Below are 19565 nucleotides of genomic sequence, written 5' to 3' on the forward strand. Positions count from 1 at the left end.
TGATCAGTGAAAACTGTACGTCTGGGCAAATGCAGTGGCCGTTTCAAAGGAAAGTGGGCGGTCTGTAAATGACAGTGTGCTACCACACAATGCTTTAGTTACATTTAAAAAACGGCCACCTCGTCCATTAATGCTAGGTGGCCCTAAGTAAGGTTTTAAGGGAGATCATAGAATGATATACATTAATTACACACACCGCTTTTAGAGGGTGTTCTTGTCTGAGGAACCAGTAACTCTGCTGAAATATGCTGCGCCCCCCAGTATGTGTCTACCAGAAGAAGCCACAGTTCTGCGTGGTATCTGTAGATATGCAGCTATGACAGTGTTGCTGCTGCTTTGAAGGTGAATGGGTGGTTTTGTTTTATTTTGTGCAGCAATTAACCTTTTACACAATAAACTTAGTCTCCAAAGCACAATTTTGCGACCTTTGTTTCGGGATGGGTAATGCATAGCCAGAATTAAACTGCGATTCCTCTTCTGATAGATCTCTGTAGCCTTAACTCTGATGAGGAGTGAAGGTAACCGTTTTGAGAGGATCTTAACCCCTCTCAGTATCATTGTGTGCTGGCGTTTGAGAACAGGCTAATCCTTCCAGTTTTAATAAGATTTATCCTAATCAGATGAGCTCGTTCACTAATCCACAGTGCATTAACAGCACTATAGAATTGACCCCGTAGGCACAAAAGCTCCTGGAAGGGTCTAGGATATTCAGACCAAGTGATACAATTGTTCAAACAAGACTTTTTTACCACTTTCCCATTTTACTGTGCCCCTTAAATCCCCGGAATGAGAGAACAAATAGAATTATGCACTTAATTTGACCACTTCCCTTCTTTCTGTACTTGTTTTGTGGTTGATGTGCATCACACACACAGCTGTGATACGTAGCCATAACTGATGTATCTGTTGTATATTTGTCACGAGGACAGATCTTGTCTTATAGGAAGACATGATCTTCTCTATTTTCCCAGTGTTTGCAGCCTCAAGATAATAATCCAGATAAACCCTATATAGCAGATATTCGAAGCGAGAAGTGAAGCGAAGAGGTGAGTGTCAAGGTGAGACCGAGTACAGATGGAATATCATACCTTCAAACGAGGAGACATGCTGGCTTCATCAGTGCCTCTCTGAAATGTATGCTAGCACAACATGCTTTCCTTGTTTCTATATCGCTTTGTTCTCTAGTATTCGGGGCTTCCAGCCCTCATGTTGTCTCTTGATAATTTAGGAAGGGTTGTGGCACACGCACCTTTTCAGCCCTCAGATATGGTTTGCTTCACAAAGTGCGATACGACGTATATTCTCTCTCTCACTCGTCACTGTGTCATACTTTCTCTCACTGGAGTCTGTTGTTATGGGTATGTCTCATTTTCCATTTACAATGTTTTTTTATCATTTATTAATAACTTAGGCGCCATCTGACAAAGCATTTTCCATTCAAGGTTCCATAGTAATGTCAGCTTTCTGCTGCAAAAGAACATGCTTAATGGAGTTATACTAAACTTGACATCAATCTTGAACGTTACTCGGAGTTTGGTATAAATCATGTAGCAGGTTTTGAGATATTGGGATTACAAATGCATTGGAAGACTTTGAAGGGTTAAATTATATACATGCCATGTCCTTTATTACACATTCCCATCATGAATCTGGGCCTACAGAGGATGCGTGAATTCAAATTTGAAAAGTAAACAAATCTGGCAGGACATGGGAAGATTTGTTTTCCCTTATCCACCCAATAAGAAATCTGACAATCCAGATTGTCAGAACCCGTTTAGGAGCCGAGTACACAAAGGGATTACTGGGGCTCAATCTTGTGTGTGAAGTCCCTTTATGACCTATTTCGAGAGGACAGACCTATTGTGGAGCATCAGGTGCACTCAATTAGCACATGACTTTCAGGGAAGTCGTGAAATGCTTTCCAGTGCCAGCACAGATTGCAAAATTCACACCGGGCAGCTGTGGCTTATTCTTTTTGGTGCACTAAGTATTGGGTTTTCCACAGGAACGCAGTTGTTTTCTTGGCACATTGTGCTTCTGGGAGGTAAACTGAAGCACTTCAGTTTGAGGATTGAAAGCAGCAATAGTCAGCAATGCCCCACCAGTGATACCACACCACCCATATCAGTCACCCCTCTGATTGCTTCTGGGCCGTAAAAGTAGCTGTTCATGCACTGTGGTGGTGGGGAACTTCTTAAACACTAGGCTGTGCTGGTGGCGTAGATGCATGTTAAGTTGACTTGTGTAACGTTCAGTCCACTTCTTCTGAGCAGTGCCACTGCCAGCCTGCATTTGCCAGTCTTTTAACAAACAACAAGGTAATGGATAGAATTCTCTAATTAATTAATTAATCTTAGCTAGTGGCAATCGCTTGGAGACGCATCCAAATCCATTGTCTTTGCCATCCATGCCACCTCAGTTTGGACTCAGCCATATGCAAATCAGCCTTGACCCTGCTCCTCATAGAAACTGTCCAGCCTGAACTACCAAGCCAGGTCCTCCCTGAACCTGAACACATGCAAATTAGGACTGGCTTTGCACTAGTTAGGGCTCTTCAGCCAGGTATTGATTGGTTCCTGTAGCACAGTGATCCCGGTACCCACATCTGGGCATACCTGGTGCATTTATGGCATCAAATGCAAAAAAACAACAACATGGTGATGGATGGAATGCTTGAATTAATCTCAGACACAGATCAGCCTTGCCCTACTCCTCATGGGAACAGGCCGGCCCGAACTGCCAAACCAGGTCCTTCCTGAACTAAAACACAAGCAACCGAGGACTGGTTTCGGCCTAGTTAGGGGTCGTCGGCCAGGTATAGCTTGGATCCAGTGGCAAAGTGAGCCCAGGACAGATGGGACTTCTCCTCTGGGCAATCTTACTTCTGCAGAGATTACCTCTACACCCCTCTCTTAGCAGTCCTGCCAGATTCTCCTCCAAAATCTTCTCCAACAAAAAGTTGCAGACTTCTTCAGGTGATGTTCTGTCACCTTTTTTGGAGAGTGGTTGCAATCAACAACAGCCCTGGATCTCAAAAATGTCCTTGCCAATTGGTGGAGTGTCATTTACATTGTACAATGAAAAATCCTGGAACCATTTGTGTCTAGTAAAGTCCTCCACTTATTCTACTTTTCCTGACATGGATTATTGATTCCTCATGCTCTATTCTGGGACTGGTTCAAGCTGGCTCCCTTTCTATGAGTATTCTTCATCTCCAGAGCAGGTATAGTCTTTGTCTTCAAGTGAGGATTCTGCAGCAGGGGCCTAACAAGTGGAGTCTCCAAGGAGAGAACCATACTGCTAGCACAAAGAGGAGTGAAGCTCTCATACCTGACAGCCGTCAGCCTTTTGGGAGCAGCTCCTATGGTAGAATAAAAGGCAGACCCTGACTTGAAAAAGGCCTGTCCTCCATATCATTAAACAATATCCTGCCATCACTGCTATGTTTCCATCTACCGGCACCAGGATATAAGTCATGTGTCCATTGATGGAATACTTGGTGCACCCCTATGGATCACAGAACCCTGCTCTGGGCCCTCAGTACCACTCACTGACCCAGCGCAAAGAAACTGGCTGTGTGCAATTAAAGACTGTGTGCAGTTAGCATGGCCAGGCACCCAGAGCCCACTGTGCACACGCACATACACATACACCACACACACACCCCATCACCATATACATTAACAGCCCCCATTATTCCCCAACACACCCTTCGCCACACTCACCTACCCCTGCTGTTACCATTTCAGTGTCATACAACAGGAGGCCAGTAGTATTGTTTTGGTAGAGATTGTTTGGTAGGCATCCTACTGAAGTGTCTCTCGAAAATCCTTCTGAAATGAACACATGAGCTGGGCCTAATTGGAGCTTCACAAGAGCTAGTCAATCTATATTGGAATTGCAGACTGCTGATTAAAACGCGAGAGGGAACATGAGTTGTTTCATACAGTGCATCAATCATGATTTTTATTTCTGGTTCCTTCTTGATCTATGTTTTGTCTTGTATTTAAGAGCTTAAATATATTTTCTAGTTTTCTTAAGAGCCCAGTATTACTGTGGGTTTTTTGCTGCCCAATCTAAAGCATCATCACCCTCATCTGGTTTAATCGCTGCAGTTTCATAGACTTCTTTTTACTTCTCACTGCATAACAAAATTCCACCTTTGCAACCTTAATTTTGCTTACACTTGACTGAGATGCACTAAATTTTTGAATAAGGACCATCAAATTTCAGCCTTTCAGTGTAACACATTGGCTGAATACTGGGTAAATTTGTCAATAGCTAGTGGTGGCGGTAGGGTGAGTTCCAAATAAAAGTGGAATCGCCACAGGAAGGACTTTAAAAATGCGTAACACAACTTCACCAAATTTTGCAAGCACAGCAGTTTGTGTCATTTGATGCATTTTCTTGGTTTATGTCAGTGCTGTAAATGTCAAAAGTTTTCATGAATGTTGGAAAATCCGAATACACACTTTTACATTACCACCAAAGAATAAAAATGACGTAATAGTTGGGTATGGTAATAATATCTTACTTGATATATATGTTAAAGAACACTTTAGAAATTCACTGAAAATATAAAAGGTTAATGTGGTGTTATAGGTAGATAAAAATCATTTGTAAATGTCAGTAACTATACCTCGCGCTATGAAGTAACAATAAATCGACCCCTCGCCATGCACTGCTTGTACCCACACATATTACATCGCTAATGACATGTTCAGTGACCTCAATGATAACATCACTGCTGACATCTAAAATGACATTACTTATGACAACACTTTGCATTTCGGGCGTGAGTTATGGTTACTTCAGTTGACTATAATTGGTGAATTTCAGTGGTGTTTCTTTTAGTTTAAAATGTTATGTCGTAACTGACATTTTCCCCTAACTATAATGTCTCTTTAACTTTTGGTTTTTCAGTGTGTGAGCTTCTCTATCTCTCTCTCTCATATCTCTCTCTATATCTCTATCTCTCGCTAGTAACTTTGGCGCTGTTTGACAAATGTTAAGGACATTTTTTAAACTAGTGTACAACTTACTTCAGCTTCTGTTTGGAAAGTTTTAGGATGATTCGTCAAGCGGAGACTGAGAAAAATGGGGGGTCTGAAAAAGTTTTTCCCCCCTATGCAATATCTATAGGGATTTTTTTAGTTTTACAGCCCGAACCGCTAAACGGAATTACACCAAATTTTGTAGAAAGGTAGATCTTAGTCTAGAAAAAGATCTTTTGGTAATTTGGTGTAAATCTGTTCAGTAGTTTGGGAGTCATTAAAGAAATAAATGTATAGATATCTAGGGGTGCAGATCCACCCGCGTGGGATCTGCGGATCCAGGGGACAATCAGGGCCCTAGTTGGCTGGCCGTAACCTGACAGGAAAGTTATGGCTGCCATTTTGTTTGTTGCTTGGGTTGGGGAAGGGAAAAATAAAGTGTAAATACACATAAGGGGTGAGTATGCATGTATCATGACACTGTAGGACTTAATGAGTTTTGGGCTCTAATGCCGGCACCAGCTCAACCCCACAGCAAATGGTCTCCCCCTTATCACATATTTAGCCTGCCAACTGCAAATCCAAAATCCGATTGAAAGCCTTTTGACGTTGTTTGTGCTGTACAGTGGTCCTCTTTCCTAAAAGTAGGGTGTGCCTGCCGGGCCCCCACATGGGGACAGATATTGTTCCATAGAAAGGACCGTGGGCCCTCAGTGTGGCTGTAGCTGCATATTAGCCTTTCTCAATCAGTCGAATGTTTAGCTGAGGTTTGAGTATGGAACTGCTTAAATATGGTAACCTTTAGTACTCTTGTTTTCTTTTGTGGCGGATGGGTACTGACGGATTGATTTGTACTGAACAAAAAAATTGCCGTGCATTACAGCAGACACTAAATTCCAGCCTTTGAATGTTATTGATCTGCCTATCAGTCTTTGCCACATCTTTGACAGCAACTCTCCCAGAGGGAATGCAGAGGTGCTTATTTTTTTTTGTCTTGTTTAAATTGAGATGTTTATTGTTTTTTGTTTACATGCCCCTCTAAAAAATAAAGAGTGTCATAACGCCCCCCTAGTGCAGTTGTCAAAATAGGATAACAACTTCTTTATTGATTATTCCATCAATTAGAGATATGGTAAACATGGCACAATACAACCTAGCACAGGATTGAGGAAAATGTGGTGCTCGTGTCTTCACTTTAGATAGCCCCTCAGAAGTCTGGTTGGCATTGATGTCTCCAAAGTGCATCCACCATGTCACTGTCAAAAATTCATCTTAAGAATGAGTGTTGCTGTTATGTGCTGAGAAACCAGCAATGGTGCAGACATTTAGCAAACCTTCTGCTATTACTGAGAGTAGACGGCAATCCCACTAATAATGTGTGTGGACCTAGAAAGAAATAACTAAGTCTTTCCCCAGTCCAGCTTACAATCTTGACTTCACTTTAAATGCAAATCGAGCCTTTATTCCCACTCCTTCCCCAAGGAAGGAGCACTGTTTATCCTTTACTCCCTTTTCAAATTATAAACTGTACATATTATGCCACCAATGTCAGACTTTGCTTATGTACAAGGAGGTCTCTCGACTTAATTCTTGGTGAGACTTGAATATGAAAAAGGGTATCTCAGTGTCCATCTCGGATTTAATGAAAGTGTGCCTGTGTAAGGTCAAATGGGATAGCAGTCTCGTGCTATAAAGGACTTGTCTGCACCGATCATTCCAGTTAATAAACTTCTGTCACCTTGTAGTCTAATTGATATGCTGGATTTTTCTTCTCTAAAGGGATGTCGAACACAGGTCCAAAGTGTGTGGAATTGTAAGATGTTGTGCTTTGGCAGCTCACATTAGGGCAAGAAGCCTGCCATCAGAAGGGCCTCAAATAAAAGATGGTTTCCGTTTGTCCTCCATTTTTACCTCTCTGTGTATGTGTGTATGTATATATATATATATATATATATATATATATCACAAATGAACTCACGACGAGTAGTGAGGCCCAATACTGCAGAAGAGATTCAGACAGGATGACCTCCTGCCATGATCGTGCTGCCAGAGGATGTTCGTTTTCAAGTTAGTATCAGTACGAACAAATTCAGAGACTTTAATAGTTCACCTGACTGTGTTAAAGAATATTCCACACTTACATCAGTGCGTGTGTTGAAAAGAAATTACCATCTTGTAAAAAAACATCTGAGGACTTCCAGTTCTAGTATGTAACTACCATCACAATGCACTATGGGACTTGAAGTATGTTAAATCCAGTCACGTGACTCACGTTTTAAAATAGCGAGCCCCAGCACACCTGAGTGTCATCTATTCCTTCTGTGAGCAAGGCGATATGCCGAAACGTTAGAATATGGAATCTGGCGCTGCTAAACTTGTAAATAAACAAACTCTGCAGTATTGGGCCTCACTACTTGTCGTGAGTTCATTTGTGATGTTTTGATGGGCTGCTCCGTGCCCATTGCGTGGGGCCGCTCTGAAGGGTCTTGGGCTCCAGAACGGGAAACTGTATTTGGGATATATATATATGCGTCGGCAGTGGAGTAGGAGCTGTGAAAGGATCTACAGTCTGACGACTCCCGTACCTTTAATTAAGAGTCATGCTTGCGACTCTTGGTTGATGCCTGAGTGCTTCTCAATGTAGCGGAGCAAGTGTGAGCGTGATATATATATATATATATATATATATATATATATATATATATATATATATATACATATATTTCAGTACTGGTAAAGTCATAATAATAGATGTGATCTTTATAATACGTGTTTACAAATTTCGCCTTGTTCGAGAGCGATTTGTGCATTTGTTTAGATCTGTTCACTGATTTTCGAAGGACTTATGTCTAGAAAGCCTTAAATAAACCCACCTAACCAATTACCAGAAGGCTAGCATTGACTTACTTTAATGGCCTTTATCTCTTTGCATTTAGTAGTTTAAAGTTGTTTTTTTACAACACAAATTTGAGCAATAGCTTGTTTTTCTGTTCAACAGTCATTATACAGCGTTTTACAAGACCATTGTCCTCATTATTTGTTCCTAAAATGCTACTTTTGCTGATTTCATTCTCTCATGTTAAGCTGTGGGTTATATTGCCATTGGTCTACACCGACCCTGCTGTGATGCTTGACCAAATGTTGGAGGCGAAGGGGTAAAATGGCCATACATATTACTCATCGCATACTGAAGAGTTCTTACTAAGCTTTCGTATTTTATCATGAAGTTGTTGCCGATGCCTCTCTCCCTAACAGTGTTATTACATTGGGAATGTGCCTCTTATGGTTAGCCCTGCTTTCACGAGATACATTTTCCATTGTTTATTTTTTTCAAAACTGCTGCTCTCCAAATAATTGGAAAACACAATTTCTTCATTTTGATCAATCGTTTGACTACTTTGTTAAAATCCATTCTCTTCTGGTCTACCTTCTCTGTTGGAATCTTTCAGTATCTTGAAGAGAGAAACAGATACACATTTTTGTTTTGTTTTTTAACGCATTTTACAAATAATTATGCAGAGTACCATCTGGAGAACATTCAGTAAAACAAAAAGGGTAAAGTTTCAGACACAGAATGACCAATCTTTGTTTTTGAAGGCGTATTGTTCTTTCTACCTTTCAGGAAAAAGCCTAATTTCTAGAATCCGTTGTATTACAATTGTAGTATGCCCGTAGTCCCCCGAACCTGTTCACTCGGACTCTCCCCCGTTTCATAGCGCCTTAAGTCGTCCTAAGTTAGTTGCTCCATACACGAGGCTTATTCATTCATGGATAGATGGTCATCAGAGCGGAGAATGGCCTCCATCCTTTCTCCATGCTGGATTTCCACTGTCTATCCCTCTTATCATTCAGCAGACATGAGAAGCTCCCACTGTATGAGGTGTTTGTGCAGTGCTGACCTTCACAGTCTTGCACTGTCTATATAGAGTTGCTCAGCAGCTCCCTAATTGCCAAGACTAAATTAGTTTCACATTGTGTGCTGTACAAATAATCTTTGAACTGCATGCTGTTATTAAACGCACAAGTGACCTGTACTGTCGGAATGCATGTTTACATATGATATAGCAAAAAACCTGCTTCCTTTGCTCCTTAACTTGGTTTTCTCTCTTTTAATTCTCTGCTAATCCTAGGATTTAGTACTAATCAAAAGCCAAAGCTGCAGGTATAAAGACTGTCACAGGAAAGCTCATCCTACTTCAATTTTAGAATAGCCATCTTTACTCATGATCTGCACTGGCTGGTCCATTGACGTCATAGACCCCTGACTGCTATCTTCCATACTCTAGAATAGAGTAACCGGTTTAGAACTCATCTCTACCAGAAATGGAGACTTGTAGTGCTCGTTAGCTAGCAGAAGGATTTTAGAGGCCTATGCAAGAGTTAATCTAGTTAGCTTGATCCTTGTTAATTTAACCCAGTAGACTATTATTCTATCTTTTTATCATAATCACCCTTAGAATTAGACAGTGAGGCTTATCTACACATATAGTAAGGTTGGCTTTGCCCATAGTATCACAGCATTTGTTACTGCTACCAAAACCAATGTGTGATTTTTCCACTGGGACATTGTAAATTCCTGCTGCCCTGGAGGAATTCCTGATTGCCCGTAAAGGACTTACCCTGCCACACAGACCAATTATTATTAAAGAGTTTTATAAAGCGCACAGCTACCTAAACAGGATTTCCTGGTGCTGTGGTATCAGAAAGGCGCAAATGGCACAGATAGGATTAAAATAAACAAGTCTTAAAGTTCATTCAGAAGAGGGTCATAGAGGTGCAGTTTCTCAGTTGCACAGGTAAGGCATTCCAGAGCTTGGGACCCATATATGAGAAGGAACCACCTCCCATATGGGCCAGTTTTACTCTGGGAACTGTGCATACGGACTGGCTACTTTGAACCCAGAGAGGCTGATAGGGGATGACAAATTCCTAAAGGTATCTTGGCACAGTACCTGACCTAGCCTTGTGCATGCAGCATAATGCCTTGAACTGTATTCTCTTTTCTACCGTGAGCCAATGAAGCTCATGGAGGAGGCATGACACAGCGGCACATCTCAGGAATCAGTATAGTAGCCTAGGAGCAGAATTCTGTGCGACTTGTAGAAGTCTGATGGCAGCCTTTTCTGCCCCTAGCTAGATGATATTCCTGTAGTCTAATCTTGAAAGGATCAGGGCTCGGATGACTGTCCTATCGGCTGAGAAAGGGAGAAGCCAAATAAGCACTGCGGAAGGTCCCAAAGTAGGGGGTTCTTACCTAGCACCATTACCTCCGTCTTCTCGCCATTAAGTTTTAGCGAGTTGAGTTCATCCAGGTGGAGACCCGACCCAAGCAGGAGTTCAAGACCTCTGAGTTGTTTCCCTGAGCAGAACAAAGAATCTTTGTCAGCCATTTCAGGACCGCAAAACAGGTAGAAACTACCTGGACGACCTGATGTTTCATAGGCAAATTCTTGTCCAGCCAACAACCTACGTTCTTCACACTGGGGACCGGTTTGGGAAGAGCACCCAGGTTCGTCAATCTTTCCAGAAGAGTGGTATGCGACACCGTGTTGAAAGCCATGCTGAGCTTATTTAAGATCAGCCGCACTGTCACACCCTCATCCAGGAGCCATTGCAGATGTTCTGTGACTCCCAGGAGCGCGGATTCCGTACGATGTCCTGCTCCGAAGCCCGACGTGTACAAAAATTCTGGGAGTCCACAAAGGTTGTCAATTGTGTATTCACATTTCTCCAGCATTTTGGAAGGAATGGGTAACATTGAAATTGGTCTAATGTTGGACCAGTTGGAGGGGTCCAAACTAGGCTTTATTATGAGGGTGAGAACCATGGCATGCTTACAAGCTTGGGGCATGCATCCCTCTTGTAAGGAAGAGTTAAGCAGTCCCATTAGAAGTGGTATGAGGCCAGGGCCCAGTGTACTAAGCTTGACTGTCTGTCACCTTTTTAACGAAGAAGTGTGCTGGCTCCTTGCATAGCGACTGCGACAACAATGGAGCCGGAGAGACTTTGCTGGGTTCACGATCCAGACAACCAGCAATGCATCAGAGGACGTGCTTAGCATCTGTTGTGCATTTTTGTTGAATATTGATTGTGCAATAAGAGAGCTCATGTAGATGAAAGGTGTGCTGCACGGAACCACACATTCTTGAAGTATCTAAATAATTTTATTGTTCTTGCAGTTGCATTCCTGCAACTTAGGAACGCTGTGAGGGTTATTACTACCCAATTCAACTTTCATCATTTTTTTTACATGTATGATGGATGAAATACTGAGCGGGTCAATCAATATTCCAATACAATCTATTCCAATCTACAACATAGATCCCACTGTTCACAGGGCATAGTGGACTCTGGCCTTCCTAGCCCATTCTATATCATAAATGACAGTCTTTCTTGTTTTCACCAAGTGGTTACTCGTTCTCTGGGCACAAGCACCTTTAAGGTATATACGTGAAAATGCCAACATCTTTTGACCACTGACATGCAGATGACTGCGATTTCACGATTTTAAATCCCCTCTTCTTAAGAAATCTAGTTGCAGCAGAGTAGTAATTAGTACCTGTTGCAGATGAGCAAGATTATGGCTTTGTAGACATTTTAGGATGACAAAATTAATGTAATGAGATATTGTGGGATTTCTTGCTGTTATCCAATTTTGCCTGAAAATGTTAAACTTGGCAATTTTATTTACGTTTGCTTCATACTTTCCTGCCAGTTTTGGTTCCTTGGCACCTCAGCTCAAATGTGGTGCCGCTTCACCCTTTGTCTATTCCTCTTCTCTTCTTTTCTTTCCTTGGATGGCTGCCATCCCACTATTCGAGCTTGTGATCTTCCTTCAGCTGCTGCTGCTTGAAGGAAACTCCTTGCACTCTATGCTTTGTTGGACTCCTGCTGGTGCAGCTTTCCCTTACTTTGCGGCTCTTAGGGTGACTTTCTTCCTCCTCTTCCGTGGGGTGCTCTTGATTCACGACTGAGTCTCGCCGACTACTCATCTGATGTTCTTTGCATTGCAGAATGCTCAGTTGGACGAGAATGAACATGAGGTCTTCTGTCAGAGGGATGAACCAGAGCTCATAAATGATACCCATGTACGTAGGTATACACTTTGCATGCCTCCACTGTTTAGCTTGTAATGTAATTAACTATATTTCTTTTAAAAGGAAGCTGTTCTAATGATCGCAGGCATTGATTAGGTCTGATTAATTTTGTGGATCACATTTTTCTAGACTGTTCTATAGTGTCCCTATTCTGCTCGTAGTTCTAGTAACACCTCGTTGATAGCTTCGTCAGCCTTTTCCCAATGTGAGCGTCTGGTTATTCTTCTCTGGCTCTCATGTCTGTGGCAGTATTTTAGAAACTTGTTTAGAAACTTTGGCAATTGTGCATTAGCAATCGAGAGCAGGTAGGCATCTCCTATTGCCACCAGATACATGGAAAAGTTTCACCTTTTAAAGCATCAATTTTCCTTACTGCTCCTGCACAGTGTTCATCGTCCCTGTGTATGTGTCTGATTTTTCAGAGATGAGAACTCGTGATGTGATTGGCTTGTTTCAATCCGTGATACTGAATTTCTAATCCCACCGTCCTTTCTTTACCAAATTTTGTAATTCTCAGCAAATCACGTTAACATGCAGTACTTCGATTTCCTTACAAGTCACAATATGACCCTAGAAACGGGCCGATTATCAGTAGTTTACATAAAAAGACCATGTAACCTTTATTTCAGGGTTTACAAGATGGCAATTTTATACGTTAAAAGGAAACGTAGGGTTTGTTTTCTTTTACTGTGATTGATGTGCTATAGTAAGGTCTTATATGCATTGTTTTTCCTTTCACCAAGTGGCTTTTTTTAGGTGAGTGTCACATGTCATAATCAACTGGACGCATCCCTCTCTGCATGGTCAGATTCCAGAGGCCTGAATTGAGAAATACTCGAGAAAGACAAGTGACTTCATATCCTCTCTGTGTTTAATTGACAACAGTTTATCTCATCGTTATCTCACTAAACAATCTAACGTAGCTTCAGGCTGTATTTTTCCAATTTCAGTCACATGCTTTTGATGAAGAAACTCAGAGTATTTTTGTACAGTACCTACATGCTGTTATGTGGTCATTTTGCCCCACTAAGTCAGTGAGTGTCTGTATTAGATAAGTGGATATTGTATATTGCACAGTGAGTTATGCCATCTGCGAAGTATGAGGTCTCTTATCCACTGCAATTGATGGGTCAGATAACTAGGTCTTTGAAAACTGCAGGCAAGTCTTGAAATTATTTAGTTGGATAAATAACTCCATCAACAAGGTATTTTTTAACAACTTCCAGAATGATAGTAGGCTAGACAGTTCCCCATTATCTTGGTTCAGGGCGTTTGAAAAGTTCCATCGTAGCATCCTCTTGTTTTTCCTCTGTATCAGTTTCTCTTGAATTTGGCCTGCCAAATCGACCTGGTAGTGCTTGATCTTAGGTTCCTGGCTGGTGTTGTTTTGAGGGATAACTTTTGCAAGTATTCTTGACCCTAGCTGCCGTAAGCTTTTATGCATGATGCAGAGCACCCTTAAGCTGATTGTCTGCTTTACTCGGAGCAACTGCAGTACTTTCAGGGTTGATTTGACTTGAAAAAATTGCAATCTCGTAAGGCCCAGTTTTGTAGCTTTGGTCTGGGTGTATAGTTTTCTTTATTTCCTGTTTGGGGAGGCCTGCATACTTGACGTTGCAACAAAAAGGTTGGGCAAAAACCAGTGTTTTTGAGTTGCCTCCTGTGGCCCTTTGTCCTGAGATGAAGAACCTTCCTCAGCATCACAAGTTGTAGTTTAGTACCTGTGAAGATGAAGAGAAGTCTGCATCAAACCGGAGTATTGGGTATTTCAATTTTAGGGGTGGGTTAGTGTTCTGCCCAAAATTTGGGATCAGGCAAAGTAAATCATCATCCTGTTCGTTCCACAGTCAAACAGAATTTCCATTTTGTATATTTAGACACACAGTGTTGTGCTTCGTCTAAAAGAAGGTGAGTTTAAGACACTGTTTGATGTGGCTGCAATTTTGTCCATCAAAGTCTGATAAATTTGAATTTCATTGGCATATATATTTGGATATGGAATTGTAAGTTTGAGATCAGCACAGCCAGGAAATTCATATGGCTATGAAAGTATATTTGGGGAAGTGAGAAGCCATTTACTGAAGGCATCAAGGTTTAAATTCTGGGCTGTTTGTTACAGTCAAAAAGAAACAAATTGAGCATATTTAAGGTTTCATCTGTGACCACTACCTATTGTTTGAGCAAGTTGATGAGTCTCTTGGTCAACTGTGTCACAGAGGTTGAGAGGATGAAGACTGATGAATAGAAACTTGGAAGTTTTGATTCTTCTTGCTGCCTGTTGGTCCTGAGAAATGTCATGAGCATCAATGCTAGCAGCGATGCATGGGCCGCAGGAAGGAGGGCTATGACGGTGGGTAAGGTGACAGGTCCAGGTTAGTTCTGATGGCATCAATATTTTTACTTTGTTGGTTACTATATTGTTTTTTAGACGCTCAAACTCTATTGTGACAAGTCGTGGAAGTGGTTCTTTATGCAATACGCCCACAGGTGAGCGATTAGCTGTCAAAGATATTAAACTCACAATAGAGCATTTCCCTTCAGTTTTTTGTGTTGTCCAGTTAACTCTTTGAGATGCTGGCAGCATCCCGTGACCAGTACTATTTCATAATCTTAGCTTAATGGTTTAAGGGTGAGAAATTTGAGAATTGCAATAAATTACTGTCAGACTTCATGGCCTGGGTTGGCCACTTTCAGGTGACTTTGGCTGCTCCCAAAATAGTTTAAAGTTTCATCTGAAGCAGCCTGTGGTATGCCTCTTGTGCTTGCGCAGGAACAAAACCCACTTGATATGACATACCATGATATCTTTGGTTTGTAGCAGTTGTTTGAGGCAGAACATTCCAATCTGAGACATACATACAATTTCACCCTTCTCCAGATTTGAATCTTTTCCGGTCATCAAGTTCAGAGTCTGATGGTACTTCTTGATCACAGAAAACAACCTGAACATGGATGAAACACTATAATACATTGTTTATTTATTACCACCTACATTTCATGGAAAATTATCCAAACTTAAGGCAATGAGGTGAACGTGCTCTGAACTGAAAAATGTTTTGGTCGATTCCTGTGAGCGGTTAGCTTTTTTGCTCCAGGATCTTTCTTTATTATTCAATCCTTTGTATTCCAGGCTACATCCACTATAGTCTGAGACCCTCTCTCCTCGCTCCAGTCCTAACTTCTAGCTATCTACAGTCTTGTACTCTACAGTTCAAGATCGGTATTTACAGCACTCAAAATCAAGCTTCTGCCCTGTAGCTTCAGTCTGGTATGAGTGATCATGAAGATCCTTTTAATTAAACTGCGGTCTTCAAACTGTGTGACGTACCCCATCTGGGGCACTATAGAAAGGGAGGCTCCATGGCCAGGGCGCTCTTCGGCCACAAAAAAGGAACACTACCTTGCTGTATTTTGTAATTCTTTACTAATGTTGTGCATTGACAGCAAGCAGAACTTTTTTTTTTAAAGATGCAAAAAGAGGATGTCCCACATAATGACAGTGATATGTTTTCCACTGTCACTATTTGGGCTAACCTTGTTTAGGCCTCTTTTTAAGGGCAGTTGTGCTGTTTCTTGGGGTGTGTCTCCTGCTCTCTGGAGAGTGCTGCAGAGCTGAGTCCAGATGCAGGGTTGAGCAGAGGTGGGACACAGATAAGCTACAGGAAGACAGCTGAAGATGAAGGTTCCATAAATTGATTTAGGTTAAAACAGATAATCCTAATGGGGCAATCAGTTCTCTTGAATTGTGCAGTGCTAAGAAGGAGTTAGTCACTTGCCAGACCACCTCTTACCTCAGCACTCCCAACATGTCAGAGTCATTAGCTGATGGGTAGTTAATAGGGAGTGCGCTATAATAGGAAAAAGGAAGTGATGGGAGTGGTGTGGGCAGCAATAAAAGTGGGGCAATGGCGTTGACAGGAGAAACTAGGAGACGTGGGCAGTGATGGAGGTAAGTGGGACACGACGGATGGGGTGGGCATTGACAGAAAAGGTGGACACTGACAGGAGAGATGGACACTGTTCAGTAAATGAGGCAGTGACAGGAGAAGTAGGCATAGAGGTGCAAGGTATTAATTGACAGGACAAGTGAATACTGACTGGATGAAGGGGAAGTGACAGGAGAGTGGTGGACATGTGCGAGGACCAGTTTCGGGAGAGGTGTACAATGACAGAAAAGGTGGACACGGACAAATGAGAAGGTAACCATGATGGGAGAGAGGGACTGTATGGGATATTTGAATGGTGACATAGGCAGCGATGAGGGAAGTGTGTTCTGATTGATGATGGAGCTGTGACCAGAGAGGGGGCCGTGATTGCCATAAATAAGAATGGCGGGTGATCATTAAGAAGAGATGAGAAGAAAGTCTGAGGCCTATATCCATGGTGCCCAGTAAAATCTCCACTGGACGTGTGTTTTAAAGCACTTTCGTCATCGCATGCTTCTCATTTGCCAAAGCTTGAGGGAGACCTAACAAACATTTTATGCACTGGGGCTCGACTTTGCAAAGTTTGAAGATCACTGTTTTAAAGGAGCTGGTCTTATGAAAGGAATTCATCCCAGAAGGTTTTTGTATGCCTTTTCAGTTATCCTTATGATTCTTTAAGACTTATTTTCTAAATCAAATCCGCCTGGTATCAAGCTAGCACCACCCTGCAGTCAGCTGACCTCTCTCCAAGACATTGAACACCACATACCTTTGAGGGGAAAGCGGGGCCAGGAAATGATGAGGAAAAATTGTCAGCAAGGGGAAGGGATGGTGAGGGACAAGCTAGAAATAGGACATGAGCTAAACAGATTTTGGACGTTTATGGAGTCTAAAGTCTTTGAATGGCATTCTGGTCTATGAGACACTTTAGGAGACAGTATAACATGGTGACAACAGTGGAACCTTCCAAAGAGTTTTCTTCCGTCAGCTTGAGAAGCATACAGGTATGTATCTCTTCTTCTGTTATGTAGGTCAAGGATTTTTCTGCTGGGGACGCATACATCTCAATCAGCAGTGGGTGTCGAGCTATGTAATCCAGGTGTGTGTGGTCTTCTTCTAGCCTGTGAATGATGGTGCAGTTGTGTACTTGCAGACTCGTGCCCCACCTCTTGCTGAGGGTAACAACTTTGACTTTTAGGTTCCAGAAATGGTGAGCAATTCCTGATGGTCTGTCAAAATGGTGAAATGTTTTCTATAGACAAAGAGATGATATTGCTCACAGGTACAAACTAAGGTTATGCTCTCTTTAATGGGTTATATGGTATCTCAAGTACTGTGAGACTCCTGCTCATCACTGGCATCCTCGAGTGTGGGAGTATTGTTCACAGCTTCACTCTTGTCTGTGTCTAGGGGCTCACCCTTGTTCAAAAACAGTTGTACATAGAAATTTAATTTTGTATTGGAAAGTTAGTTTGAACGGGTAAACGGTACAGGGTTGTGTCATGCTTTTCTTGTGATACCCCAGAAATGAGACTATCATTGCTGTAGTTAAATACATTTTGATATTGGGCTAATGACTTTCCTGATGACCTCCTGAAATATTTTCTACTGAGATCGCAACTCATTCACCTGTACCTGAGTAAACCTAGATGAATCATGCATGTTGAGATGTATTGTGAACTATCGCGCAGTTCCAGTTCAGAGTGTACTGCTTGTTTAAATCCAATTCCGAAAAAGCCTTGGACCAATTAAGATCTGTTGTGTTATCATTATATGCAGTTTTGGGTATTCTTGGGGGTGATGCTTGTTTGATAGCAATTTTAGGCTTGCTTGATAGCCATTTTAAGCTGCCTCATCTCAATGCACAGCCAACCTTTTACTTGTGCATTCCATTTCTTTGTGACAACCAATGATGAGACTCATGACTCTTTGTCGATGTAGGTAACTAGGTGGGCTTGTATTTCTTTTTCCACTGTTCCTTGCAGATTAAGACCCACCTTCTAATGATGCATTAACAGATTCAATGATGAGAAGTCTTACTTTCATCTTCCCTAAGATTGTGAATGACTTGAGAAACCCCTGTAGGATTGGTGGCTTGTCATCAACCAAGTAGAGAATGGCTAGTAACTTTATTTTCTCTACAGTGTGAAACGAAGCAGGCAGTGTATGAGAATGGGTCCACCCATACCAAGAATATTAGAATATTTTGCCCCTGAACATTAGTGTCCTGCAGAAGATCCCTAAGCTTTGGGGGGATTCCTGGCCATCCATGAATAGAACTGGACATCTGCAGGTTGTGAAGATGGTTTGTTCGACATCTTATGATATTTTGCTATGCAGATGTAGTTGAGGGATGGCCCATCGTTTAGCATAAATGTCAGGTGGTCATTGGGTGGTCCCCCATCTTCATGTCTTGTGACAGTGATTTCTTTTTGTCACATTTATTTGTCATCATAAATTAGCATTCATTGCTGCCTTGTGTGGCGCTTTTTCTGAAGACCGTGTTGCCTGGCGACTGCCAGATCTGGACGCTCAGCTTGAGTTGCCTTTCCTGTTCTTAACTGCTCTGGCATGCTGACAAGTTGATATTCCTTTTGTCTTAGCACAAAGTCCTGAGGTGTATGCTCTGTAGATACCTTGAAAGTGGTTTTCTTTTTCACTCTGACTGCATTCTTGCCTCATGACTGAGTATGGGCCGGCATAAGAATGACTGCTCATATCGATATTGGGTTTTTTCTTTCTTAGACCTGTCCTTTTGTCTTTGTTTGTAATTTTTCCTTCCACTGAGATCTTCACACAGCGTTTTGTCTTGCTTCCTCGCTTTATGATCCTGGAGGTGAAATTCTTGTTCTCATTTTGTCCATTTTTCCTTCTGAATCTTCCTTGTTTGAGGCTCCACAAGGATTCATACTACCTAGTTTAGTCTCCTTGGTTCTCATTTTTCGTGATTTATCAGATTAAATGTGTTCTGCTCATAGTCCACAGTTTTTGGCAATAATGTAGTATTCAGAGCTGTTTTCAGCATGTGTTAAGTTTTTTCACGTGTCCCTCCTTCAAAGATCTGTGAATATCCATCCCTGCCACATTATTCATTGTGAGCAGCATGTCTGTTTCTTCTTTTTCATCTATGATGTAACCAAATTCCTCTAACCACTCTGCATTTGGAGCCAAAACCGCACCCTGAGGTGATAATGGCCACGGGGCACACAGGTATGTGGCAAACTCTTTCTTTAGGTCACACCTAGACCACGCATGCGCACTGTCTCTTTGAGACATACTGTATGTACAATATAGGCTTTAAGCACCGCCAGTCTTTTTCATTGGTTCCTCTTACTGTCCTTTGTAAATACTGGCGGCTTATATTTGGTGAACACACCCTCCTTTCAGACTTTTGTATCTTCCCATGAGGTCTGTCTCTGTTACATGTGCTCTTACTCTTCAAGTTATTTATGAGCACTCTACTAGACTTTTCATACTTGACTTTTCATAGCTGACGCCACACTTTAGCTTTAAACATGGCGGCCACCCGCCTTTCTTTTTTAATTTAT

At 41.8% G+C, this 19565-nt stretch overlaps 1 protein-coding gene across 3 annotated transcripts in view; it reads left to right on the top strand.

The window, feature by feature from the left end:
- SSH2 (slingshot protein phosphatase 2) overlaps positions 1–19565 on the top strand; it is a 611356-nt gene that overhangs the window by 153087 nt on the left and 438704 nt on the right. For 2 of the 3 annotated variants that reach the window (XM_085649239.1, XM_085649240.1), the window contains exon 2: positions 12008–12082. The exons of the other annotated variant lie outside the window; for it this stretch is intronic. In XM_085649239.1, the coding sequence (XP_085505365.1) occupies positions 12008–12082 (75 nt within the window). The remainder of the gene's footprint in view (positions 1–12007; positions 12083–19565) is intronic. 3 annotated transcript variants of the gene reach the window in all.

Source organism: Triturus cristatus, chromosome 3_2 (genome assembly GCF_964204655.1).
Source record: "Triturus cristatus chromosome 3_2, aTriCri1.1, whole genome shotgun sequence".
NCBI classification, from domain to species: Eukaryota; Metazoa; Chordata; class Amphibia; order Caudata; family Salamandridae; genus Triturus; species Triturus cristatus.